The sequence below is a fragment of the Capricornis sumatraensis genome, chromosome 8 (assembly GCF_032405125.1).
Source record: "Capricornis sumatraensis isolate serow.1 chromosome 8, serow.2, whole genome shotgun sequence".
Lineage (NCBI taxonomy): Eukaryota > Metazoa > Chordata > Mammalia > Artiodactyla > Bovidae > Capricornis > Capricornis sumatraensis.
In genome coordinates, this window is record NC_091076.1 from 3,055,128 (window position 1) to 3,080,989 (window position 25,862).

The 25,862-nt window shown below is 55.4% G+C and overlaps 1 protein-coding gene across 1 annotated transcript in view; it reads left to right on the forward strand.

Annotated features, from left to right (window-relative positions):
* Positions 1 to 1,001: 1,001 nt before the first annotated feature.
* Positions 1,002 to 25,862, forward strand: part of SHANK2 (SH3 and multiple ankyrin repeat domains 2) — a 466,522-nt gene continuing 441,661 nt past the window's right edge. The window contains exons 1-3 of the mRNA XM_068976951.1: positions 1,002 to 1,133; positions 5,600 to 5,818; positions 23,144 to 23,347. Coding sequence (XP_068833052.1) covers positions 5,612 to 5,818; positions 23,144 to 23,347 — 411 coding nt within the window. The 5' untranslated portion in view covers positions 1,002 to 1,133; positions 5,600 to 5,611. The remainder of the gene's footprint in view (positions 1,134 to 5,599; positions 5,819 to 23,143; positions 23,348 to 25,862) is intronic.

Consider the following 25,862-nt stretch of genomic DNA (forward strand, 5'->3'; position numbering starts at 1 on the left):
TCAGCTTTCATATTTTCTCTATGTCTGAGGAGGGAACCAGGAGGAAACCTTAGCTGCCTGTTCCTCACAGGTGTTAGGAGACTCAGGAGACAGTTTGAGATTTTATGTTTTCTTGGAACAATTGTGTGCTTTCTTGGAACATTTCGGCAGCAAAATGTGGAGTTTTTGTTAAAATTGCTTTTCCCACTGTTACTTTCTTTTGTGCTTATTAATAGGCGCCCAGCAGGGCCAGTGAAGCAAACACCTTCTGAGAAATGTTGAACTTTATGGACTTGTGTTTGTAGAGCTTGGTATTTTCCCCGAGAGGTCAGTTACACTAGGAATGTCTGCCCACGGGTGGTGAGTAACCTTCCCTTCCGGGTCCTGCCACTGACTTTTCCTGGGGAAGCGGTTTCCAGACTGAGTTTTTGTCCTTAGTTTCCTATCGCGGAGCGTTCTCCACCCTGTCCCCTGCCACCCCCTACAGCTTGGAGAAGCCCTTCCACCCATCATGGCATTGCCCCAGGAGACGCAGGACGCCCACTTCTGTGTGAATTTCAGATTGTCAGTGTTGTAGTGTGAGTACGCTGATGGCTCAGCACGTAAAGAATTCGCCTGCAGTGCAGCAGACAAAGGAGACGTAGGTTCTATCCTGGGTCAGGAAGATCCCCTGCAGAAGGAAATGGCAACCCACTCCAGTGTACTTGGCTGAAACTCCCATGGACAGAGCCTGGCGGGCTACAGTCCAGTGGTTTACAAAAAGTCGGACACGACTGAGCGCCTTGCACCCCATGTCCTGCCCAGTATTTAGGAAGTACTTAGGATAAAACGTATCCATTGTTTATCCAAAATGCGAGAGTCCCCGGGTGCCCTCTGTGTCACCCGTGGCCCCAGCCGCAGTTAATAATTAAGTGTTTCCCCAGGTGTTTGCTTTTCCCGTGGATCAGCTGATCGAGTTACGCAAGCTCCTTTTTAAGGTCAGGACCAGCCTGCTGGGGCTTTTGGCCTGAGCTCCCAGGACGTCCTGGGAAGAAGTGGGCGCGGGCCTGCCGTTTCCCCTCAGACCCTTCCCGTGGGTTTCGGTGGCAGACACGTCCATGTGGGACCATCACCCCTAAGCTGATGTGGCAGCAACGGTGGCTCCTTGTGGCCAGGTGAGGACTGCGGCTGGCAGGGGTCTGGGGGACACAGGGCGCCTTCCCCTCGGTTGTCAGTTCTGTGTGACACAGACATCCTTAAACCACCCCACCCCCACCTTTGGTTTCCTGGAAGGAAGACCCTGGGGTCAGGTACACTTTACTGTTCAGACTGCGTGTCCGCAACGGGTCACCGGCCTGGGGGCCGCGCTGCAGAGTCACCTGGAGGCTGTGGCCAGCGTCTGCACGTTCCCAGTGTCTGCCTGTCATCTGACCTGTCTCAGAACCGCCTCTGGACCTGGGCCTGCAGGCTGTTCCCACACCCCGGGTGACGGCAGCTGTTGGTTAGTCGCTCGGTCGTGTCTGGCTCTTTGCGACCCCCATGGACTGCAGCCCGCCAGGCTCCTCTGTCCGTGGAATTCTCCAGGCAAGGACACTGAGATGGGTTGCCATTTCCTTCCGCCAGAGTTTGCTCAGATTGGTATCCCTTGAGTCAGTGATGCTGTCTGACCATCTCATCATCTACCGCCCCTTCTCCTTTTGCGTCAGTCTCTCCCGGCATCAGAGTCTCGGGGCATCTAAAGATCACGCCCATCAGGGGGACTTCCCTGGTGGTCCAGGGGCTAATGTGATGCACTCCCCATACAGATGGACCAAGGTTCCATCCTGGGTCAGAGAACTAGGTCTCAAATGCTGCAACTAGGACCCGGTGCAGGCAGATAAATATAAAAAAATTAAGACAAGGTCGATATTGGGGGCCTCACCTAGACCAACTGAATCAGACCTCCTGGCACCACTGTTTTTTAGAACAAGATCCCAGGTAGCTTCCTTGTGCAGCTGGGATGAAGAGACACTGCTCGAGAGGGTTGTGGTTCAGTCGACAGGTCGTGTCTGACTCTTCATGTCCCCGTGGACTGCAGCACACCAGGCTTCCCTGTCCCTCACCATCTCTTGGAGTTGGCCAGGTTCCTGTCCATTGAATCAGTGATGCCGTCCAACCATCTCATCCTCTTGAGTCTTTCCCAGCATCAGGGTGTTTTCCAGTGAGTCGGCTCTTCGCATCAGGTGGCCAAAGGATTGGAGCTTCAGCATCAGTCCTTCCAGTGAATATTCAGGATTGATTTCCTTTAGGATTGACCGGTTTGATCTCCTTGCTGTCCAAGGGACTCTCAAGAGTCTTTTCTAGCACCACAGTTCGAAAGCATCACTTCTTGGGCGCTCAGCCTTCTTTATGGTCGGACTCTCTAACCCACGGCAATGAAAGTGCAGAGTGCTAACCACTGGACCACCAGGGAGTTGGCCTGTTCTAGAGGATATTAAAACCTGGAAACCTTGTTGGAAATGATTTTGTATATATATATGCAACTATATAATGCTACTTTCCCGGTGGCTCAGATGGTAAAGAATCTGCCTCCAACACAGGAGACCCAGGTTCGATCCTTGGTTGGGAAGATCCCTGGAGAAGAAAATGGCAAGCCACTCCAGTATTCTTGCCTGGGAAATCCCATGGACAGAGGAGCCTGGTGGCCTGCAGTCCATGGGGGTCACAAAGATTCAGACACAGCTGAGCAACTAAAACAACACACACAATGATGTAATACATAATTTATATTTATATTATGTTATAATATGATAATTGTATGCATATAATTATCACAATATATTATAATATGCAACTATTTCCATATTACAATTATAATTGTAACTGTGTTCTATATTATATAGTATATATGTGGCATATAATTATGCCAGGCACTAATTTTTTTCCCGTATAAATGGTGAATGGGCAAAGGCAGGAATGAACATGTTGGTGGAAGTCACAGCCAGGCTGGCTGGGACCTTCCTAAGGTAGGACCTGGGGTGGCCAGACCCTGACACCCCCCCCCCCCCCCCCGCCGCAGTCTGTGCTCTTGTACGGTTGGAAAAATATGAAGCTCAAATGACAGGTGTTTGTCAGTGAATTCAGGAGTCCCCTGGTGCTCTGAAGTGGAGGATGGGATGTACTTTGGAAAGTTTAGATGCTAAAGCATCCGCCTCCAACACAGGAAGACCCGGGTTTGACCCTGGGTCAGAAAGATCCTCTGGAGAAGGGAATGGCAAACCACTCCATTGTTCTTGCCTGGAGAATCCACGGACAGAGAAGCCTGTGGGCTACAGTCCGTGGAGTCACGAAGAGTCGGACATGACTGAGCAACAATTTTCGCTTGGTAATTTTACTTTAAGAAAGGAAACCCTTCCTGGGTGATATGGGTAATGTGTTGTCTGAGATGTTTGACCAGGGACCCCTCATGGGAGGTGTGAAGGCAACGAAGAGGAGGCCAGGTTGGGGGGCTGGGCAGATCATTTCGCAGCTGCTCAGACTTGAGGCCCGCGGGCCAGGAAGAGAGCTCACAGGAGGTCTGACCGTGCGGAGTCGCTTGGTTCTGGGAGGACCTGGGGAGGAGGGCAGGCTGGCCAGGGAGTGGCTGCAGCTTGCTCCAGGCCCGGGTGCTGCAAGGCTGACCTCAACCAGGCCAGATTTTCCTGGTGGTCAGGATGAGCCAGATATCGGGGTTTTCGTGTGAAGCCTCTGGGTTAGGGCTCATTCAGCCCCTCTGCAGGTTGGACATAGCAGCGTTTTTGGACCCCATGTCCGAGGATGGCCCAGGTGCTCTTGGCGGTAGGGGAGCCCCTGACCCAGTCATGGTCTTGTCTTTCCCTGGGTGTGTGTGGTGGGTGCATTTTCTGGGGTGCTGTCTGCACTTGCTGGGTTTTGTGTGTCTGATCAGTGGCTGGGAATGTCCTGGGACCTGGTGGCCCAGCAGAGAAGCACTTCCATGGGTGTCCGCTGACCTTAAGTGAACTCTGGAGGTAAACGGTGGGCGTCAGCCTTCTCAGACTGGCCTCTGAGTTGGCAGTGGCTGAGCTGTGTCCTGCCTGGGACTTTTCTGAGGCTTGTCAGCCCAAAATGAATGGCTTCTGGGGGCCACGCACCCCGGCCCCTGGGGCAGTCGGCCCGGTGACCATCTTCCTCCCCTCCCTCCCTCTGGCTTTTCTCCCCCCTCCTCTACTGTGAAATATTCCAGCACAAAGAGACACACAGACAATCGCATCGCAAGCATCTGTGTCCCATGTCTGGCTTTCTCTCTTCACCTGGAATGTTTCGAGGAGACCGAGGTTACAAGTGACGTCACAGGCCATGTGACCCGCTTTCTGCCCCCCACCCCCGCCCCCCACTTGGGCGTTCCTGGGTGCCTCTGCCCCGTTACTCACGTCGTGCACGCTTCAGGCTCAACGGGCCTGTGTCTTCCCGGCCTTTGTGAACAAGGACGCCGTGTCTGAATGGCCCTTTCTCAGGGCTCCGTTCGGGGCCCTGCGTGGGTCGTTGGGGTCCACGCTGCCCTCAGCTGTGCTGTCCGTGGGAAGAAGAGGCCACACCTTGGTCAGGCAGACCCTGGATGGCTAGAGTGGCGTGTGAGGGGATAGCCAGGACACCCTGTTTTGCAGGGAACAGCCTGGGACATCTTTCTTGTTCACGTGAACTTGACCTTTGATTTCCTTTTACAGAGTTCACACAGAAGTGCAATTGCTGGTTTGGCATGCAGCCCCCAGCCCAGGACCCCTGGTCATCTCAGGTTTTAGCCTGACCTTTCTGAGCCGGGCCCACAGAGCTGGGCGTGTCCCATGGGCAGGTTTTAGCCTGACCTTTCTGAGCTGGGCCCACAGAGCTGGGCGTGTCCCATGGGCAGGTTTTAGCCTGACCTTTCTGACCGCTGCCCACTGACTGGGGGGTGTCTCGTGGGCAGCCTGCCCCTCAGTTCTGTCCTGCTAACGCCTGTGGAATGAGGTGGCAGTTGGCCCCCTTACCTGAGTCCTTGCCAGGGGGCTTTTATTGCACTTGATGGTGAGGAAGCTGCCCTCCCAGCCTCCGCGGGCTCTTGGAGACCCCCGGCCCTCCCCCATCAGCCCGCCCCCATCAGCCTTTGGGGTCCGCTGTGCTCCTGGGCCTGGAGATTATCTCATTTCTGAGCCTGGCCCTGCGTGCTGGGTCTATTTTCACACAGTACGTATCATCGCCGTGTTTGAAGCAGAGGGGGTTATTACAGCAGGAGCTTGGCACCCTTCTGACCCAAAGCCCGCATCTCTCTGCCTGCTGCTCTTCCTCCAAGAAAAACAAAGCGAGCTGTTCCTCTTACTCCCGAACGTGTCAGACCGCCCCACTGCCCCCTTGGTCCGTCCCCGTAAGCTGTGGCCGTGGCCGCAGTGAGTTCGAGCTCCTTTTAAGTGCGGGGTTTCCAAGCACCGGGGCAGGGCTCTCGGGGCCCCCACAGGTCCTGCCTGGCTCGGGCCCCCAGGAGGGGGTGGGGGTGTGTGGGTGTGTGTGTGTGTTACCCACGCAGGCCGCCCAGCCTGTGATCTCTCCCCCGGACACCGGCCGCCGCCACACCCCCGGCGTCCTCCTCGAGCCTCCTCTCATGCCTGTCTCCCTCCTCCCCACCGTGCAGACACGCGCAGCCATGCCACGCAGCCCCACGTCCAGCGAGGACGAGATGGCCCAGAGCTGCTCAGACTCCACGGAGGAGTCGGAGTCGGACAGTTCCAAGGGGGAGACCATCTACGACACCATCCGGGCCACGGCCCAGAAGCCGGGCGGCGCCAGGGCGGAGGAGGGCCAGGCCCACACGCTGGTGCTGCGCATCGTCATCGAGGACCTGCAGCAGACGGTGAGCCCGCCCGCCCGCCCGCCTTCCGGCCCGTGGCAGGCGTGACCTGGGCTCCAGGGTCCTCTGCTCGCCCCCTGCCCCGGCGGTTCCCGAGGCCCTGCTGCTCCTGCCCCTCCCCACTAGTGCCCCGCCCACCCCCTCCTGCTGGGCCGTCCTCCCCCTCCCTCCTCCCTGCTATGTGCAGGGATGGAAGCCAAGCCTCTGAGCACAGAGACCAGCCTTGTAGAGGCAGCGAGCACAGTGGGTGCCATAGTAAACGGGCTGCCCGCCCCGGGTGGGCCCTGCTGCCTCCCCTGGCACTGGCGCTCCCGCTTCCTGGGGTCTGCAAGCTCTGCCCAGCGTGCCCTTCCCTGCCCTGCCCGCCAGCAGCCCCTGAGTCGTCCCTTGAGCCCCATGCTGCCGTATGCACACGAGGGAGACGTTCCTGCTATGGTGAATTTGCACGAGGTCCTGGTGGCCGCCAGGTGCAGGAGAGCGGTCTCCCTGGCCGTGGTGCTGTTCCGGGGGCCTTGGAGAACGCAGGAGGGCCTCCCTCTGGGGCAGACAGGACGCATGCTGAAGCTGGGTGGGTGGAGCCTGGCGGGGGCGGGGGGCTGCACCAGGCATGGTGGGGGGAACCCTTTGGGCTGGGCAGGGCTGCAGAGTCACGTCCAGGCTCTGGCTAATGGATGTGACGTCCGGGCCCGCGGGGGTGCTGGAAAGGTTTGGTGACCCCGGGAGGGGCTTTCTGGAGGCTGGCAGGTGGCGCACAGACCCACAGTCGGGCCGAGTGGGCGCCTCCCAGTGGGGCTTCTTGTCTCTTGGGATCAGCTGACCGGGGTCTCAGCCCGTGCTGGGTGGGCTTTCCTCTGGGGCATCTCCTTTCTCGTTGTCTCTGCTCCTTAGGTCTCCGTGGAGCCCAAGAGGACCTCTCATGTTAGAGTTTAGAGAGGAGGTGGGAGAGGCGGGGCTGGGGTGAGTGTAGACGGCCTCTGGGAGGCTCCAGCCTGTGAGCTTGAAGGCCGTGCTGGGAAGGGGCCTGGCTGGGGTCAGAGGAACTGGGGAGGCCCGCGGCGCCACCTCCTGGCCGATTGGCGCCGGTGCGGCCCTTGGGCTCCCACCCAAGGCCAGTCTCCTGCACCTCAGGTCTCCAGGGAAACCCCACTTCTGGGGAGGGGACCTACCTGGGCCGACAGTGCTGTGCCCTGGGGTCATCTCAGGGTGAGCTCTCACGACCCCACTTTCCAGGGAGAGAACCAACCTGGCAGAAGGGCAGGCCCAGCGTTCATTCTTCCTTCCAAGTCATCTGACATCTCTTATGAAAGTTATGTGATTATTATAAAATCTTCAGGTCATATGCATTGGAGAAGGCAATGGCAACCCACTCCAGTGTTCTTGCCTGGAGAATCCCAGGGATGGCGGAGCCTGGTCGGCTGCCGTCTATGGAGTCCCACAGAGTCGGACCCAACTGAAGCGACTTAGCAGCAGCAGCAGCAGGTCATATGGAAAAGCACAGACGCCAGCTCCAGGAGTGGTTGTCGCTGACGTTTCATGAACATTTCAGGCGTGTCTCATTTCAGGCGTGTCTCTCCAAAGGGTTGCAGATAATGGGTGGCCTGGGTAAGCACAGACTCAAAGTACATATGCTGTTGATAAATCAGCCTCATTAAGGTGACTTAATTTGAAAGTAAAGGGAGAAAAAGTCAATGAAGAAAAAGCTGAACTTTATTATTATTATTATTATTATTTTTGCCACAAGAGAGACTGTTTCCAAATGAATCTATCAAGTTAAAAGAAATGATTACAAAACACTGGGAGGCTGATCTCTTTATTGGTTTTCAGTTTTGATTACAGTTTTTTCCCTCCTGGCGGTTTTTTTTTTTTTTGGCTATAAGGAACTTAGTGTTCTCTCCCTGTATATTGGGGGTGGATTAATCTAATTGCTGTAATAAACAGCCCTCCAAGCCTCAGGCATCCTGACATGTGGATGTTGTATTTTTCAGTCCCCTGGGCATTGGCAGGGATGAGGAGGGGGTGGTTCGCATCCATGCAGCCATTCAGGGACTCAGGCTCCCTGGACTCTGGAGTCCTTGGGCCTCTCAGAGGGAGGGAAAGAGGAAACTCCTGGACCACATCTCTCCTCCCACCTTCCCTTGTGTCCTCGGGAGGCTTCTCCTGACTGCACACACCTGACCCATGCACTTGACCTGCAGCTGACCACTTGCTTACGCACCTGACCCATGCATTTGACCCACGTACCTGGCCGCAGAGGAGGCTGCGGAACGTAGTTGAGCTCTGAGACTGGGAAGGAAGAGGTCCGTGTGTGGAGAACAAGCAGCGGTTTTGCACGTGCACACACACACATACACACTCACACACACACGTGTACACGTGAGGCCTCTCCTCCCCACCCACCTATTCTTGCCGGTGTGGAGCGCTCTGCCCAGGGTTGCCGTCCACCCTGCGTGACGCCTGCCTGCCGCAGCCTTCAGAGCCCTGGGGTCTCGATCCCTCTCCACGGTCAGTGCTCATTGCCGGTGCACAGAGGCCTTCTCTTGCTACTGCTCTGCATTCCGTCCCACCTCTTATGTGGTTGGAGCTGACCATCCAGGGTTTTCTCAGGAGGAGGTCTTGGGGGCAGTGCTTCCCCTGTGACCGGCCTGCTGGTCTCACTGCTGGTGGTCGTGATGCTCTTTGAAGTCCATCGCCCGTGGGGGGTGCAGTGGGTGAGGGTCCCGAGTGCCTCTGGCTGCATACTCATCCGTGGAGCAGTGCACAGCCTCGTTGCCTGTGCGTTTTTGTATCAAGAGTACTACTTAATTCACGCAGTTGACTCAGGATTAGCGCCAGGCTCAGGCCAGCAGCCTCTGACTCACACCTGGAGGCGCTCACCTGACTCATGATTTCTCCCTGAGGCTCATCACTGCCTTCTTGTCCATGGACACCAGACCCCGCTTCAGCTCTGTGCCTGGGGGCCATTTTAAACCTCAGGACCACCAGCAAAAAGCACCGAAGTGCCCTGAATAGACCCGGGTAGACACTTGTTTATAAGATCACAGCGGACCCAGAAGGGAGCTAGCTGGGCCTCTGCTCAGACCTGGCTGGGGACCGGCGTGGCTGCTGTGTGTGCGAGTGGTCACAGCGGTGCTGCTCGTGCTGATCTGGGGTTACCAGGAAATTTTAGCAAGTAGCCAAATCCCCAAACACATAATCCGCAAAGAGTAAGAACTGTGTACGTGAACGTGTCAGCTTGTATGCGGTTTTCCTGTGGAAGCTTTGAGCTGTAGTCCCTGCCCCACGTCGCCCCAGACCTACAGGGGTGTTGTTTGATATTCTGCTTGCCCTGAGCTTGTGCTAAACGTATCTTGTCCAGGACTTGACTTTTTTTTCTTTACTGGATTGACTTCAGTTACTAACCCAGGTGGCTCGGATGGTAAAGCATCTGTCTGCAAGTGCGGAGACCTGGGTTGGATCCCTGGGTGGGGAAAATCCTCTGGAGGAGGGCATGGCAACCCACTCCAGTATTCTCGCCTGGAGAATTCCACGGACAGAGGAGCCTGGCGGGCTGCCGTCCCTGGGGTCACAAAGAGTTGGACACGACTGAGTTGACTAAGCACCAGGAAGTGTTTGGTGGTGGCCATTCTCTTTTTCCTGAAGGAGTCTGTTTCCCAGATGTTCCCTTTTTCCCCTTTCTCTGGAAGCTCCTCTCTGTTTCAATGACACCGTTTCCCCTTTTTATTGGAATACAGTGGATTTACAATGTTGTGTTAATTTCAGGTATATAGCAAAGTGATTCAGTTATACACGTACGTGTTATCAATATGTATAAACATCTATTCTCTTTCAGATTCTTTGCCCTGAAAGGTTTTTACAAAATTGAGCATAGCTCCCTGTGCTGTGCCGGAGGTCCTTGTTGGTTATTTTATATGTGTGTATATGTCAGTCCCAAACTCTTAACTTATCCCTCTCCCATCTTTCCCCTTGGTAACCATAAGTTTATTTTCTATGAGTTTATTTCTGTTTTGTGTATGAGTTCACTTGTATCTTTTTTTAGATGCCACATATTATCGTATGGTGTTCATCTGACTTACTTAGGGTGATCATCTCTAGGTCTATCCATGTTGCTGCAGCTGGCCTTATTTCATCCTTTTTATGGCTGAGTAATATTCCATTGTACCTGCCACGTCTTCTTTATGCACGTATCTGTCGATGGGCATTTAGGTCGTGTCCAGGTCCTGGCTGTTGTAGACGGTGCTGCCGTGCGCACTGAGATGCGTGTATCGTTTTGAATTACGACTTTCTCCAGATGCATGCCCAGGAGTGGGGTTGCTGGGTCACAGGGTAGTTCTGTGTTCAGCTCTTTCAGGCCCCTCCATACTGTTCTCCATCGTGGGAACACAGGCGCTTTTAGCAGCGGCGCTTCCTCCTCCTGACCTGCCATCTTTTCTCCCGTCGCTCTGATCGCCTGCCATTTCCCCTGCTTGTCCTTTCTGCACAGCATTTCTGGTGCACCCGTCCTGACTTCTGGTTGATCACGGTTGCGTTGCTCTGCCTGTTTGTTTTTGTAGCCCTGCGCTTGCTCTTTTTGGAAATTATTCTTTCGAGTTGTTGTTTGCAGAGTAGATTTCACGGCTTATTACGTTTCCCCTGGCACAAAGTACTGAGCTCTCTCCTCCACTCGGGTGTGTTTTCATCCAGGGCAGCTGAGCCGCTGTCGTCTGACGTTTACAAGCTCTCCTTCTTCCTTTTCTCTGTTCCTTTTCCTGCGATGCCTTCCCTATTTCCGCACTGTTTCTCCTGACCTGTCTCTGTGGTTTGTCAGTGGCTTGAATTTCTGTTTGTTCTGGTCTCGAGGGTGAGTCAGACTTGGGGGTCTGTCTGTTGGCCCTTTTAGACACAGGCCCAGGGGGCAGGGAGTGTTGAGTCTTTTTAGAAGGTCCAGGCTCTCTTTTTTCTGAGGTTTCCTGGTGCAGGGAGCTGCCCCCTTTTTGGGGAGGGACACCCCCGACACTCCCACTCAGAAGCCCTGCCACGAGGGGTCTCTGCGGGGTAGTCAGTCTTTGCACCCCAACTCTGGCTCAGTCAGAGGAAGGAAGAGAGAGGGACTTTGAGTTCACATCTGTCAAGATTTGAGTATAGTCGTGGATAATGTCTGGATTTTAGATACTTCCTGGCAATCCAGTGGCTAAAAATCTACACTTCCAATGCAGGGGGCGAGGATGTGATCCCTGATCAGGGAACTAAGATCCCACATGCCACAGGATGTGGCCAAAAAAAAAAAAACACACCTCACAAAATACCTGGAATTTTGTCCCTGCCAGGAAACATCAGGGGAATCTCCCCTCAGAGGGTTTGGTTTCCCTGGAGCATCCAAGGGGGATGCTCCTGGCTGTAGGTCATGCCTGTTTTCGACTTTGGATGCTTTCATTGTTTGGGGTCATTGGGTCAGACCAACTTCACCCCTTCTCGGCCCCTGGGTGCAGCCCTGCTCATCCCTGCGGGGCGCTGGAGTGGGGACCTGGTGACCCCGACCCCCCGGCGTGGATGGATCCTCACGCGGCAGGTCTAACCCTCTGAGGCCCTAGATCCTGTTACTGTCTATCGATGCTGGAGGATTCAGAGACTGGGGAAGCACTCCCCTCAGATTTCAGACTCCAGACCCGAGACTGAATGGGAAGGCCAAGGGCGGGGTGAGGACGGAGCCACTCGGGTCACGTGCCCCTTCTCTGCCATTTCCCTGAGGTGGGCTGTCCACGTTCCTGGGGCTGGTACTCAAGGTCTGCAAGCCTGGGGTCCCCTGGCAGGTGTGCAGTGAGCCAAGTGGGCTGGACTTGTCTGTGTCCTCCATGGCTTTCCTTGGTCAAAGCCCATCCGTCAGCACTATCCACCCAGGGAGGCCCTTTTCCTTGCAGTGGGGAGGGCTGTCTGCTAGCCTGGCTGCTGAGAGGTTCTGAGGGCAGCCAGGCGCGCGTGGAGGATGTCAGTCCAGGCTGTCCCAGGCCTGCTGATGGGGCCAGGAGGTGTTCTGTCCTCAGGCCATGGGTTTTGGGGACCCATAGGCGGCTTCCCAGGTGGTGCTAGTGGTAAGGCATCTGCCTGCCAATATGGGGGACACAGGAGACTCAGGTTCGATCCCTGGGTCGGGAAGATCCCCTGGAGGAGGGAATGGCAGCCCACTCCAGTGTTCTTGCCTGGAGAATCCCATGGACAGAGGAGCCTGGCGGGCTTCAGTCCGTGGGCTCACGAAGAGTCAGACTCGACTGAGCGACTGAACTGCCAGACCATCGGGAGTGACTGGTGGAGACACAGCTGCTCTGCAAAAGGAAGAGTCTTCCCCAAAGGAAGATCCTTTCAGGATCTGGACTCCACTCCCAGGGGCATAACAGTTTCCAGAAACTTCTGAAGACCACCTCTCTTCTCTTTGCTTTGTCCTGAGACAGACAAAGGCCCTGGAGCCTGAGACTAGAAATCCCACGGGTGTGAGCACTGGGGACAGAGCGGCCTTTGTTCCCATGAGAAGGCCCTTGCCTCGGTGAGCCCTGGATTCCTGCCCGGAGGGCTCTCAATGCTGCCGAGCAGGTTCCTCAGCCCAGCGCCCGCCCACAGCTTCTCAGGAGCTCACGTGGTGGTGCCGCTTCTGCACTAGGTGGGGTCCCTCCCCAGGTGGGGTCTCTACCCGGGTGGGGGTTCCTCCCCGAGTGGGGGTCCCTCCCCAGGTGGGGTCTCTACCCGGGTGGGGGTTCCTCCCCGAGTGGGGGTCTCTACCCAGGTGGGGTTTCTACCCGGGTGGGTCTCTCCCCAGCTGGGGTCCCTCCCCAGGTGGGGTTTGGACATGCTTCTTGGCCCGAGTGACCCCTCTTTCTGCATCTCAGTGGGACTGGAGTGTTGAGCTTAGGGTGGAGAGTGCTGGTCCTCCAGGAACACCCCCTCAGGTCGCTGCACACTCTGGTGATCAGAATCCTGGGTGTGGGGGGTGCTCAGGCCACTCGAGTGCCGTCGAGTGGGCTCCTGGGCGTGGCAGGCGGGCGTTCCTGCTGTGTGCTGAAGCATCCCAGATGGACAGGGAACTCACTGTGGGGTTGAGGGTTGGCACGCGTCCATTAACCTGGCCTTTTAAGCAGGAGGCATGCGCCAACATCAATAGAAACTGTAGCTCTTGTGTTCTGTTTGGGGCACAGCAAACAGACGTGGGGCCAGCACTGGCACCGGGGCCCTCACAGTCCCGTCCAGCCTCCCTGAATGTCACGTCACATGGACGGCGCAGAAGAACGCAGAGGGGACAGGGATGCGCTCTCTGGGTTCCCCTGGGTGTATGTGGCTTCAGCCCCCTCGCCCACCTCCACCCAAGAGTTGGCACCAAGTAGTTGCAGAGAGCTGCCAGCCCTAGTGTCGGTTCCCACGACCCGCCTGGGCAAGTTAACAGGGGTCCCTGGGCCTGGTCTGCCTGGCAGAGGCTTTGGGAAAAGGCTTTTGTGCTTTAATCAGTAATTCCGTCTGTTAGATAGCTGCATCTTCAAGTTTATGTAATTTGGAAAACGCGTCTCAGCTGCTCTCCTCACCCCTAGGCCACAATTCATCTCCTTTCGCCCGTTTGTCTCACACTCAAATTTCTCCCCAAGAGCAGTATCCCATAGTATCCCGCATCCCTGCAGCATCCCGCATCCCTGCCCACCTGCCTCCACCACCCAGCCACACACATCAGCTGACAGCCGCACTTCCGGATCCATCACTTGCCTCCAGTCAGGGCATCAAATGGGCTCAATCCAAGGACCTCAGCCCTCCTGCTCATCACTGAGGCTCCAAACAGAACGCCAAGCCTGCAGAGGCTTCGCCTCCTCCTCCGCCGGGTCTTTAATCCCTCCTTTATCCTGTTGCTGCAGATAACTGTCATGTTTGCTTTTCACATCTGAGGCTTCCTGTGTTGTTTAGTAAGGGGAGGACTTTATCCTGTCCTGGCAGTTTTGAGTCCATCTCCTCCTGCGGTAGATGAGAATCCAGCCCCTATGGCTGGCCTCTGGCTCTGCAAAGACCAGGAGGTGGGCATGCATTGTGACAGAAGGTTCTGGAAGGGCCTGTGCAGGCGTGGCTGGTTGCCTTGAGATGCTCCATCAGAGTGCATGGCCAGGCAGGTGTCCCATTCATCACTCTGGGCTCCCCAGGTGTTAGAGTCTCCTTCCAGACTTGGTTCCTCTCCAGATGTGGCCTCGGTTCCCTAGGCTGTGTTTTTCCCAGTGTGGGATGAGGTGGGTTGGATGGACCTTCTGCTGTATTCTCTGGGCTTCCAGGCGCTGGGTCAGCGGAGAGCGGGAGGCTCGGGCCAAGGGACTGGTTGGCCGAGCCTGGCCGCTGCAGCCCAGCCCTCGGGGCTCCCTGCTGCCCGGGCTTGTCTTGTTCAGACAGGATTCCTTCTCAGGGGAATCTCATCTCTCATGACAGCTGGGCTTGGCGAGGCTCTCCCCGGCCACCCCCCCCACCCCACAGGAGGCCCTGTTACCACCCACGTCTGTCCAGCACCCTCTGCCCATGGTCACGTCTCCAGCTGGACCTCCCGTCCGGGGCACAGACTTCATTTCTCCCTTGACACGTTCTCAGTCGGAAGCTCAGAGGCCCCTCGACTCAGGTGGTCCAGACCAGATGCCGCCACGCTATCCCCTTCCGTCTGACCCTCCAAACCTGGCCCTCAGGGTCCCTCACTCCCCCCGTGGTTACCATGGAAAGACCCAAGCTTATAGAGGTGTCATCACAGGCCACGAAGTTAATCCCTTGAAGGGCACCGTCCAGCGGTTTTCAGTGCGTCTGCTGAGCTGTGCACCCACCATCCGGGTCTGGATTCTGCCCGTCCCCCGCGGTGTTTCTCTGCCGCTCGTCCTCAGTCCCCCTTCCAGCCCTGACTATCGCTGGCCATGTTCTGTCTCCACACACCGAGTCCCCTCTTCTGGACGATCCACGTGAGCACGTCACGTGGTGTGTGGGCTTTCACGTCTGGCTGCTCTCACCCAGCAGCATGGCCGTGAGGCTCATCCACATGGTAGCGTCTGTCTGTGTCTTCTTTCTTTTTATCGCCAAGTCGTAACGCACCGATCATGTGGCTCGTTCCATCCCCCTGGTGATGGTCGGTTGGGTGGCTCCCCTTTTGGGCTGTGAACCTTCTCTGATTCTTGGTCTGAGCCAGAACCCAGGAGTTCTCCAGGGCCTGCCATCGCCCCTCCGCCAGTGCACTGCCAGGCCCTGCGCTTCACCTTCTGAATCCCTTTCAACCCACGGCACTGTCTCCTCACCGCAGCCCTGTCTCCCCCATCTTCTCTCTGGGGAGCTGCAGACACCTCTTTCCTCAGAAGCGTTCTGCACCTGCCGAAAGTGATTTTTTAAATGTGAACCCAGTTGCCACTTTGTCGTAGAACCCCGCACCCTCTGCGAGGCTTTCTGTTTTTAGGGTCAGATCAAGTGTACACAGCGCCCCGTCCCCTGCAGATCCTCCAGGTCCACGTTTAGGACATCACGAATTCATCTCAGCCCTCACCTGCACTGCACGAGGGGTGACATCTGAGTTGAGCCCCAGGTGATGAGAGATTAGCTTGTAAAGCTCTTTGGCTAGAAGCTTCTGGGCAGAGGGTTGCAGCAGTGGCATGCCTGAGGTGGGAATGAATGGCCTTGGTGTGTCAGAGCAGCGGAGAAGGTCAAGGCTGCCAGCTGGGCAGGTGCTCGGGGCTGAGGTGGGGTGGGGGGTGTGATTCCCCCTGAAGAACAGTGAAGGCTTTGGGAAGGTTTGGTGCAGAGCGTGTGACCTCTCCTCTCAGCTTCTCTCAGGGGAGGATGGAAGGAAGCAGAGGCAGGTAGGGGGGTCCCTGCAAGAATCTGGGACCAGGGGCAGCGGGAGAAGATGGAGATGGGGGGCAGGTTCTTGATGACAGAGTCGGGGTCATCACAGCAGATGTGACTCTTCAGGAGCATGTGCTCGGCCGGGAGAGAAAGGGTCCTTGAGGGTGACTGGTGGCAACGTGGTTTTAAATGTACTGCCTGCATCTTTGCACCTTCTCGGGAAAGGAACAAAAACAGACTCCTTTTCTTTTAAAAATAGAGATGTCATTCACATACCGTGCATGGACCATAACGTTTTCCCATTTAAAAGTGTACAATTCAGTGAATTTTAGTTAATTTAGAGGTGAGGGTACCCACCACCACAGTCAATCTTATTTTTATCACCCCAAAAAGAAACCCCATACACACTGGCAGGGATTCCCCACCTCCTCCCCCAGGGGTCCCCCTCCCCTCCCCCAAGGATCCCCCCTCCTCCCCCAGGGATCCCCCGTGCCCTCCCTCAGGGGTCCCCCGCCCCCTGCCCCAGGGGTCCCCGCCCCCTCCCCCAGGGGTCCCCCGCCCCTCCCTCAGGGATCCCCCAACTCCTCCTCCATGGATCCCCCCTCCCCCTTCCCCAGGGATCCCCACCCCCTCCCCCAGGGGTCCCCCTCCCCTCCCCCAAGGATCCCCCCTCCTCCCCCAGGGATCCCCCATCCCCTCCCTCAGGGGTCCCCCACCCCCTCCCCCAGGGATCCCCTCCCCCTCCCCCAGGGGTCCCCGCCCCCTGCCCCAGGGATCCCCGCCCCCTCCCCCAGGGGTCCCCCGCCCCCTCCCCCAGGGATCCCCGCCCCCTCCCCCAGGGGTCCCCCGCCCCTCCCCCAGTCCCTGGCAACCACCGGTCCGCCTTCTGTCTTGATGGATTTGCCTGTCCTGGAGGTTCTGTGTCGGTGGCATCAGGCGACGTGTGGCCTGGGAGGGAGGCTTCTATTTATTCACTCCTGCTGTCTGCCTCTCCTGTTGGAGAGAAGCCCCTCCCGCAAGTCTTCCCCCCAGGACAGCGCTTATCCCACAGACGCCTTAAACGTCTCTGTTCGCTGGCCTCACGGGTCGCCCACAGCCCGGGCCACACAGAGATGGAAACACTCTCGCCTCCGAAAGTGCTCGCGTCTGTCATGCTGCCATCTTATTTTTAGGTTTTCCTTACCTACCTTCCTGTTTGCTGACCACAAGGAAATCCGTTTGGGATTTTAGACTTAATTAGAAAGTTAGTTGTGTGTGACCCTGACTTGAGTACATGTTCTACCCTAAAAAAAGTCCTCAAAGAGGACTCGATGGGCAGAAGGAGACAACAGCGGTCACGTCCTTCATTCGAGAACGGTGTTTCCAGCCGTGGAGCGTGGTCCAAGGCCGACTCCCGTCCAGCCAGGGAAGCCCTCAAGAGACCGAGGAACGCCTCAGGTTCCAGATGGTTGTGTCTTTTTTTAATTTAGAGAAAACTGAAAATGTAGGAAAAGACAAAGAATAATACCATCTGTACCAGTTTTTATTATTTATTATGCAGAATTGACAGTGGTTAACATTTTGTCATTTTTTAGTTATAGGGTTAGAATGTTTCAGATAAAGCCAGTGTCTCTCTCACCCTCCTTGCCATTCTGCTTGGGGACAAATATTGTGACGAACCCCACTTGTCCCTTGTTTTCCTGTGTGTCAGTGGTCACTATATGGTATTGTGTTGTTGAGTAAAAAAAAAGAAATTATAGATAACCTGGTATCATGCTGGGCATGTCATTTGTAACTTGTTTTCCACTAGATGTTATGTTTTTAAGCTTTGTCTTTTTTGTTATTATCCATCCATTTATTCATCCATCCATCCATCCATCCATCTCTCCATCTCTCCATACACTCGTCCATCTATCCATCCATCTCTCCATTTGTCTGTCCATCCATCCATTCATCCGTCCACCCATCCATCTCTCCATCCATCTGTCCATCCATCCGTCCGTCCATCCATCCATCCATCCATCTGTCCATTTGTTCATCCATGCATCCATCCATTCATCCACCCATCCATCCATTCGTCCGTCCGTCCACCCATCCATCTCTCCATCCATTCATCCATCCGTCCATCTCCATCCATCCATTTATCCATCCGTCTGTCCATCCGTCCACCCATCCATCTCTTCATCCAGTTTTCCATCCATTCATCCATCTGTCCATCCAACCATCCATCCATCCATCTATCCCTCCACCCGCTGAGCCAGTCAGCCAGCGATCCATCTGTCTGTACATCTGTCTGTCCATTTTTTCTCTTTGCCCTGCAGAAATATGTGGTTTGGATGTTTTTCTCTACTCTAAGTCACGCTGTTTCGTCCTTTGTAGTGTGCGTTTGGGTCACTTGGCGGGGACAGAAGCATGGAATCTGGTTTTCTTTGTGGTTTCATTAATTGCTTGGGAAGGCCAAGGAGAGCCCCCTCCCCCTGGTCCCTGACTCCCCTCGCCTCTAGTTTCTCTGTGACGTGGTGATAATCAGCCTCACTGTCCGTAAGTGCAGTGGTTTACACTTCACGGTTTTAATCAGGAGATTGAGACGTCATCGGTTGTTTAAACCAAAGGGGAAGGTTCAGGGGATCTCTGGTGAAAGCCTGTGAGAAAGCTGGGCTGTGACCGAGCTGGTTGTCATTCACTTCCCGGGGCAGCTGGCTAAAGGCCAGGAGGACCTTTATTTTCATACGTATCATTAAAAAATTCAAACGCCTGTTTAACCAGCCCCAGCTTTGTCTGTTGTAAGCATTCTGCACTGCCTCTTCCTGTTAGGTATGAGGCTGATGCTTGTCTATGAGCGCGATCCGTCCAGCTCTTGGGAGCTCTGCAGCCTGGATGGCAGACGTCTGGCTTGGTGTGCTCATCCTCTTAAGCTGTGTGTTAATACCCACTTAAATCCCTTCGAGAAAATAATGCCTGGCTCTGGAATTATCACACGTCCTGTCAGAAGCTTCATAAATCCCACATCATGATGGGAATACTGTGGTTCAGAGGCCACCCTGGGGAAGAGCAGAGTTCTCCTCCTCCTCCGTGTCGTGTCCCGGACTGATGAGAATGTTCCAGAACGGGCAGAAAGAGGGCGCGAAGCATCAGTATTTAATTTCTGTGTCAAAGCCGAGGGGGAGGCCCTCAGAGATATCTGTGGTTGGAGTTCTATGGCGCCCAGTTCTGATGCTCCGCTCACACCCTCCCTTCTAGGTGGACGGACCAGAGCTCTCACTCCGCTTGGTGGGCGCAACGTCTGGCTCTGGGTGCTGGGCCACACCTCCCCCGTCTCCCTCTCTCCTCTGGAATCCACTTCACGGCCCCTTGGGTGAACCCTCCCAATTCGCAGCTCCATCCTGTGCTGTGGAGCCAAGTTGAAACGCCTCAGCCCTCAGGTCCATGCATTCCAGCCCCGCCTCTGGCAGCTGTGTGATGCTGGGGGCGGACCTGAGGGTCCAGGGTGTTCCCTTCTGGGCTTGGGGCTGCTGATACCTCCGCCAGGAGAACACGGGGAGAAGACGATGGATTTGACGCAGTTTCTTCGCTGGGCTGGTGGGCACATGGTGAGCACTTTGTGTCTGCGGTCAGCACGGCTTAATCCTCCTTCTGCTCTTACCGCTTCTAGGAGGACCTCTTAGCCATCGTCAGATCCTCCACTTTGCTCTGGGCTTGCTGGAAATCATGGGGACCAACAAGGAAAATGAACTCACCTCCAGGGAGGGCGGGCATCTCTGGCAGAGCCCAAGCCAGTGCCTCTCGGGTGCCAGGACCTTGATGGTGCAGAGGACCGCTAGCTAGCCCCTCAAAGGCCACCAGGTCTGCCCACCGCCTCATCACAGCGTCAGGGGCTGCTCTCAAACCCTTATTCTTTGAAAAATGTTACTCTGATTGCAAAAACCCTAACCCATGGCCACTTTGGCCTTTCTTAGTGTTTAAACGTTCAGAAGCACCCCAGTGTGGCTCTTGGCCGTCACCTTCCTCAGACCAGGCTGTCCTTCTCGGTCAAGGTCACCCATGCTTTTCCCCCTTCTGTATACATCCCTTCATGTGTGGCCTGTGGCAGCATCTGGCTGTTCTCCACCACGAGTCCAGCCTGATGGATCTTTGTCCACAGCAGAAAGCATCATTTCACTTGGGCAATTGCATTTGGAAACCGTCCCAGTCACGGTTTGAGGGGACAGAGGTTTGCAAGTGGCAGGTGAGCAGCTCTTAGAGGCCAGACATCCCTCGATGCACCTTTAAATGACTCCTGGCAGGTTCTGTTTATTGAGAGTCTTTGAAATGCATCATGAAAGCATTGAGGATGACACGAAGCGTGCTTCTTTTGCAATGAAAGACGTGCTCAGAAGCAGGGATTTCTTTCAGAATATCCTGCTTTCTTGCTGAAAGCACTGGGCTCTGTGTTTCCAGCTCCGTATCTGGAACGGGGTGATGCAGGGGCCCACCGCAGCACGATGACCCCCAAAGGCTTTGTCAGGTCCCCTCCTCCTCCTCCTCCTGGTTTTTTCCTGGAGAAAGTCAAGAATGAGCTGAATTTAAGTCTCACCTGAGGACTGTGAGCGCGCCGAGGAGGTGATCTGAAGAGATACATAACTCAGCCTGTGTTGTTGATGGTTCTTCCCTTGGCCCGCAGACAGCTCACTCTAAGCATGCAGTGTGATATTTACCGTTCTTTCAAGCTTTGTGTGTTTCAAGCTTCTTTCTCCTATGACATCTTAGAAAACAACCATTGCCGTCATCTCCGCTTCTCAGGGCCCAGGACAGGTTTGGAGAGCAGTTTACTCTGTTACGTAGAATTCTCTTGCCATGATTTTTCTTTTTCTTTTTCAGTTTTGTCTGCGTACTTGATATTTATTTCTAAAAGAATTTTAAATTTTTATTGGCGTGTAGTTGCTTTACAATGTTGTGTTAGTTTCTGCTGTACGGCAGAATGGATCGACTGTATTAAGCATATTTATATTATATATATCTCTCCCCTTTTCGAATCTCCTTCCCGTTTCCGTCATCACAGAGCACTGAGCAGAGCTTCCTGGGCCGTACAGTGGGCTCTCATTACTTACCTGTTTTATGCACTGTTGTGAATCTACGTACGTGTCGGTCCCAATCCCCTGATTTCTTCCATCCCCTTCCCCCGCCTCGGTGTCCGTACTTTTGTTCTCTACGTCTGTGTCTGCATGTCTGCTTTGCGAATAAGATCATCTATGCCGTTTTTCAATGGGCTTCCCTGGTGGCTCAGTGGCGGAGAATCCGCCTGCCGGTGCAGGAGATGCCAGTTTGATCCCTGGGTTGGGAAAATTCCCTGGAGAAGGAAATGGCGACCCACAACAGTATTCTTGCCTGGAGAATCCCATGGACAAAGGAGCCTGGCGGGCTACAGTCCATAGCGTCTCAAAAGGGTCAGACATGACTTGGTGACTGAACAACAACATACTGTTTTTCTAGATTCCACATCTATGCGTTAATATGCAGTATTCATTATCACCACCATCAGCAGCAGCATTACACCACCGCCACCATCACCACCAATATCGTCATGATCAACACCCCCTACTAGACTGACTCGGAGCTCCTTAAGGAGTAGGAACCCTTATCTTCTGGGGGAGGGACACAGTTTAGCCCATAACAGCACATACTATCTACGTTCTGTATGATCCTTACAACAGACCTCCAAGTTATATAGTTGGGATGGTTTTCATCACAGAATCAGGGCAACTGCTGAGCGGGTGAGTTTGCCCAGGATCATGAGGTTAGTGTGTGCAGCTGGGTTGTAAACCCAAGCCCTTCTGACCTCCAAGCTCCTGTTCCTTCTAGCGGTTTCTCAGTGGGGCCCTCCTGGCATTTTTGGAGCAGGACATCCTTTCGTTGTGCAGGGCCAGCCCACACAGTGCACAGAGGTAGCCTCTCCAGCTCTGCCCACTGAGTGGCAGTGGGCACCAGTAATCTCTGGGACCACCTACAAACACCACACAGATCCCCCTGGGGCCTGACTCCCAGCCTGTGCTCCGCTCAGCACCCACCTGCTGGCAGGTTCCTTTCTGCCGGCCACAGCGGGGGACCCTCAGGCCCTCTGGATGCTGTTGTCTAAGGGAACTGGAGTTGTCCGTGCAGTTGGAACCGGAGGCCAGCAAGGATTTTCCAAACAGGAATAGCGAGGGGATGTGCAGCCCCACTTGGTCACAGCTGGGAGAGCTCAGACACGTCTCTTCCTCAGCCTGAGGTGGCAGGGGGTGGCTGGCAGTTCCCGAAGTGAGCAACCAGCCCCCCGCCCGCCTTGTGACCCTGAGACGAACTCTGAGCCTTACTCTCCAGCGTTTGCCATTAGAGAGGGACAGATGGCACGCTCACGCCCGCGGGGTCAGTTTTCCTGGCAGTGGGACTCTGGGCTGCCTGCTCCACCAACCTGATTGTTGAGAAGCAGGATCCTCTTACCCTCCCAGGAGGCGCGGCCCCGGTGGACGGTCAGGGAGAAAGAAGGGCCTTGGGGCCTCCTCAGGCGTGCGGGCGCCCCTGCGGAGACCTGGTTCCAGGCTCTCGCGCTCATCCTGTCCGAATGCTTTTACAGCGACTAAGCAAAGTTTTGAGCCCCTGCTGATGGCGGTGCAGTAGAACATAGCTTTAATTCAGTGGAAACTAGAAGTTGCAGTCAGAAGTGGCTTCGGCCTAGCGCTCGTTTTCCTGGCTCGTGGGCAGGTCTCACAGACGGGACCTGGGAGTTGGGACCAAGTCACGTGTTCAGGTTCCTAGCGGCGCTCTTCTTGAGAAGTGTTCATGCTTGGTCTGCGGGAACCGCCTGTACTATTTAACCTTTTCAAAAATTAACTTTCATGGCACCGGATACGATTTCTAAGTTGAACCATTTTTCACAATCGCCTTCCTTTATGGTTTGGGAGGGGCGCTCGCGGTGTTTTTTACAGCCCTGGCATTCAGAGTCAGGTGGGCGGGGCCGGTGCCCTGGGCTTGCCCATCAGTGAGGTGAAGAAAGGAGGCCCCCGCCTGTCCGTGAGGTGTCCGTGAGAGCCGTCGGTGTAGAAAGGCAGCCGCGCTGTGGTTCGCTCGAGCCGTGGTCCTCAGTGTTTCCTGGGCCGGCCGCGGTAACGTCACCTTGAAACTTGTGAGAAATGCAGCTTTGTGGTTGGACCCAGACCCGCTGCATCGGACTCTCTTCCGGGAGGGGGCGGGGTCATCTGCGTGTGCTTTACCAAGCAGGCACGTTTGAGAAGCTCTGTACAGGTGGGAGAGCTGCCCAAGGCAGTCTGTGATGGTAAGCGATGACCATAAATACAGCGGGTCCCGGAGATTGGAGCCAACAGTGAGAGCCGGGGCCCCGGAATCAGTGATCCCATCCGAGCTTTTCCCCTTTTATATTTGCCAAGGAGACCAGAAGGTCACGGTTTTCACCGTAAAGCCAGAGAGTCCAGAGCTCACAGGAGGCCTCGGGGTGGAATGGAGGCCCCTTGGGCATCTCCGGCCACCTGCCCCGGGGGGCTTCCTGCTAACCAGGGGTCTTATCCTCCCCTGCAGAAGTGCATTCGATTCAACCCGGATGCCACAGTATGGGTTGCAAAGCAGCGGATTCTGTGCTCGCTGAACCAGAGCCTGAAGGACGTCCTGAACTATGGGCTGTTCCAGCCGGCCAGCAACGGGCGCGACGGCAAGTTCCTGGACGAGGAGCGGCTGCTGCGCGAGTACCCACAGCCCATGGGCAAGGGCATCCCGTCCCTGGAGGTACTGCTTACTTGCCCACAGCTGGCGCAATGGGGAGCAGGGCAGGTGGGGGGACGCCCTCCCAGACTCCGGGTTTAACTCCTATGCGGAAATCACTCTTAAATCAATAGTTTGTATTCGTGAGCTCACAGGTGATTTTGTCCTGGTCTGCGGACCAGGTGGCGCCCGTGGTAAAGAACCCGCTTGCCAATGCAGGAGACGTAAGAGATGCTGGTTCGATCCCTGGGTGGGGAAGATCCCCTGGACGAGGGCATGGCAACCCTCCAGTATTCTTGCCTGGAGAATCCCACGGACAGAGAAGCCTGGCGGGCTACAGTCCATATGGCTGCAAAGAGTCGGACACGATTGAAGCAACTTAGCAGGCACACGTGCAGCGCGTAGCCATTTGTTTTCTCACTGTGGATCGGACAAACCTGTTGGAGGGATGTCCTGCTGCAGGGATGTCTTGCTCTGAGCGAACCCTGGGTCTGACTCAAGCTCATGTCCCCGGGACCTTTGAGTCTGGGGGTGCAGAGCGGGGTTTGCCTCTGCCCCACTGAGTCTCTCCCTGGCACGGGGTGGCCCCCGGCCATCCAGCTGTTGTCAGAAGCATGAGTCTCGGGAATGACCAGTGGGCTGTTTGACCCACTGAGGCCAGTCAGGTGCTCCTGGGTGGGTGGGCTGCCTCGTGATGTTCGGTGGGTATCCACTGGCAGCCTCACATCCACAGAAGACGTGGCCTCAGACCGTGCCCCTGGGGAGCCCAGGTTTACATACGGAATTCCCACATTGTGTATTTTTTAAAAATTATTTAATTTGAAACATTTTTTTTAAATTATTTAATTAATTTTTTTTTTTAATTACGAAAGTATGGTAACACATTTACAGGAGACTTGGAAAGTACAGAACAAAGTTACATACAGTTCCACAGTGTATTACAATTATTTTTTAAGTAGATAAATTAAGATTTTTTACTTGGAGTTTTAGTATCAAGCTCTCAAAAATTAACAGAATGAATAGACAGAAAAGTAGAAGGATGCGGTAAACTTGAAAAGCACCACGACCAATTCAGCATAATTAAGATTTGTCCAATTTTCACACTCCAGCAGGATACAGATGCTATTCGAGTGTTTTTTAACTGAGTTTTATTGAAGTATTGTTGATTCACGGTGCTGTGTTATCTCACATGTACAGCAGAGCGAGTCGGTTATCCGTTTACATGTGCCCACTCTTATAGAGTCTTTTCCCATAGAGCCCGTTGCAGAGCGCCGAGTAGCATTGCCCCCACTGCGCAGGAGGTCCCTGCCAGGCACCTGCTGTCTGTATAGAGATGTGCACACGTCAGTCTCCAGTGGACCCCTCTCCCCACGCGACGTAGTAACACAGAGATGCAAGTGGGAGGAAGTGTGGTTGTTTCTACAGGTGCCCCACACATCACCTCAAGTGATGGTGTTTGTTTCAGCCTGGTCGACTGTGAGAGCCTGGGAGTGGTATCGTGGGTGGCACCTGGGCCACCATAGGGGGTTACTCTGCAATCAGAAATGCCGTGGGCCGAGGCTGCGCCCCACCTGCATGTTCCCAGGCCTGACAGGGACTGAGGTTCTGCGATCCCCAATGTGCCCTGGGCCAGGGAGGAGGTTTCCCGCGGAGGAAAAGCTCACATGCCTCTCAGGAGTCACGTGGGCCCCTGTCCCGGCCTCGGTTTGCTCATCTGTGAAGTGGGACTCCATTGACCAACCCCTTGTTGGGGGCCTGCCTGCTCAGTCCCAGCCCTTTCTCGACACAGGACAGTCAGGGTTCTGCTCTGATGGAGCTCACACTCTGTGGGAGGGGACAGGCCAGGAACAGCAAACACACAGCTCCTTTAGGGGCTGACAATCCATAAAGACAGTAAAACAGGTGGGAACAGGAAGTCCAGAGCCTGCTCTTGATCAGAAAGCATCTTGGAGAAGGCTGGCCTGTCCCACCCCCCGCCCCGCCCCTGAACAAGAGGAGGCCCGGGAGAGCCTGGTGGAACCGGGCAGGGCTGTGTCCTGGCTTTCAGAACAGCTGGCACAGTGTCCTTCTGACGTCCCGCCCAGGGACCATGGGAGCCAGGGCTGTGACCTTAGACAGGCTGGGTCCCGTCCTGGCCACCGAGGGACCCTGTCTGAGCCGCAGGTTCCCAGCTGTGAAGGCAGGGGAATGTTCGTGCTATTTTCTCTGCGGCCGTGAGGCTCGAGTGGGCCATTCCACAGGGCAGTGCTCTGAGCACACGGTGACGGGCGAGCCCGCACGGCGGTGCTGCAGCTGCCCCTGCCGTCGCTCCCGCTGCCGTGCAAGCACATGCCTTCACTCATCTCCTTGGACCACCGTCCTGCCGGCGATCCGCTGTGCGGGGCTGAGCCCGGCCTGGCGGCGGACACGCCAGGGGCAGCGTGGATCTGAGCCTTGGGTCATTGCAGTAAGGCACGGTTGGCTACCTATGACACGTGGAGAGAAGGCGAGAAAAGGACGTGTGTTTCTGAGCCTGGGTCCCTCTGTAGCCACACGTTGC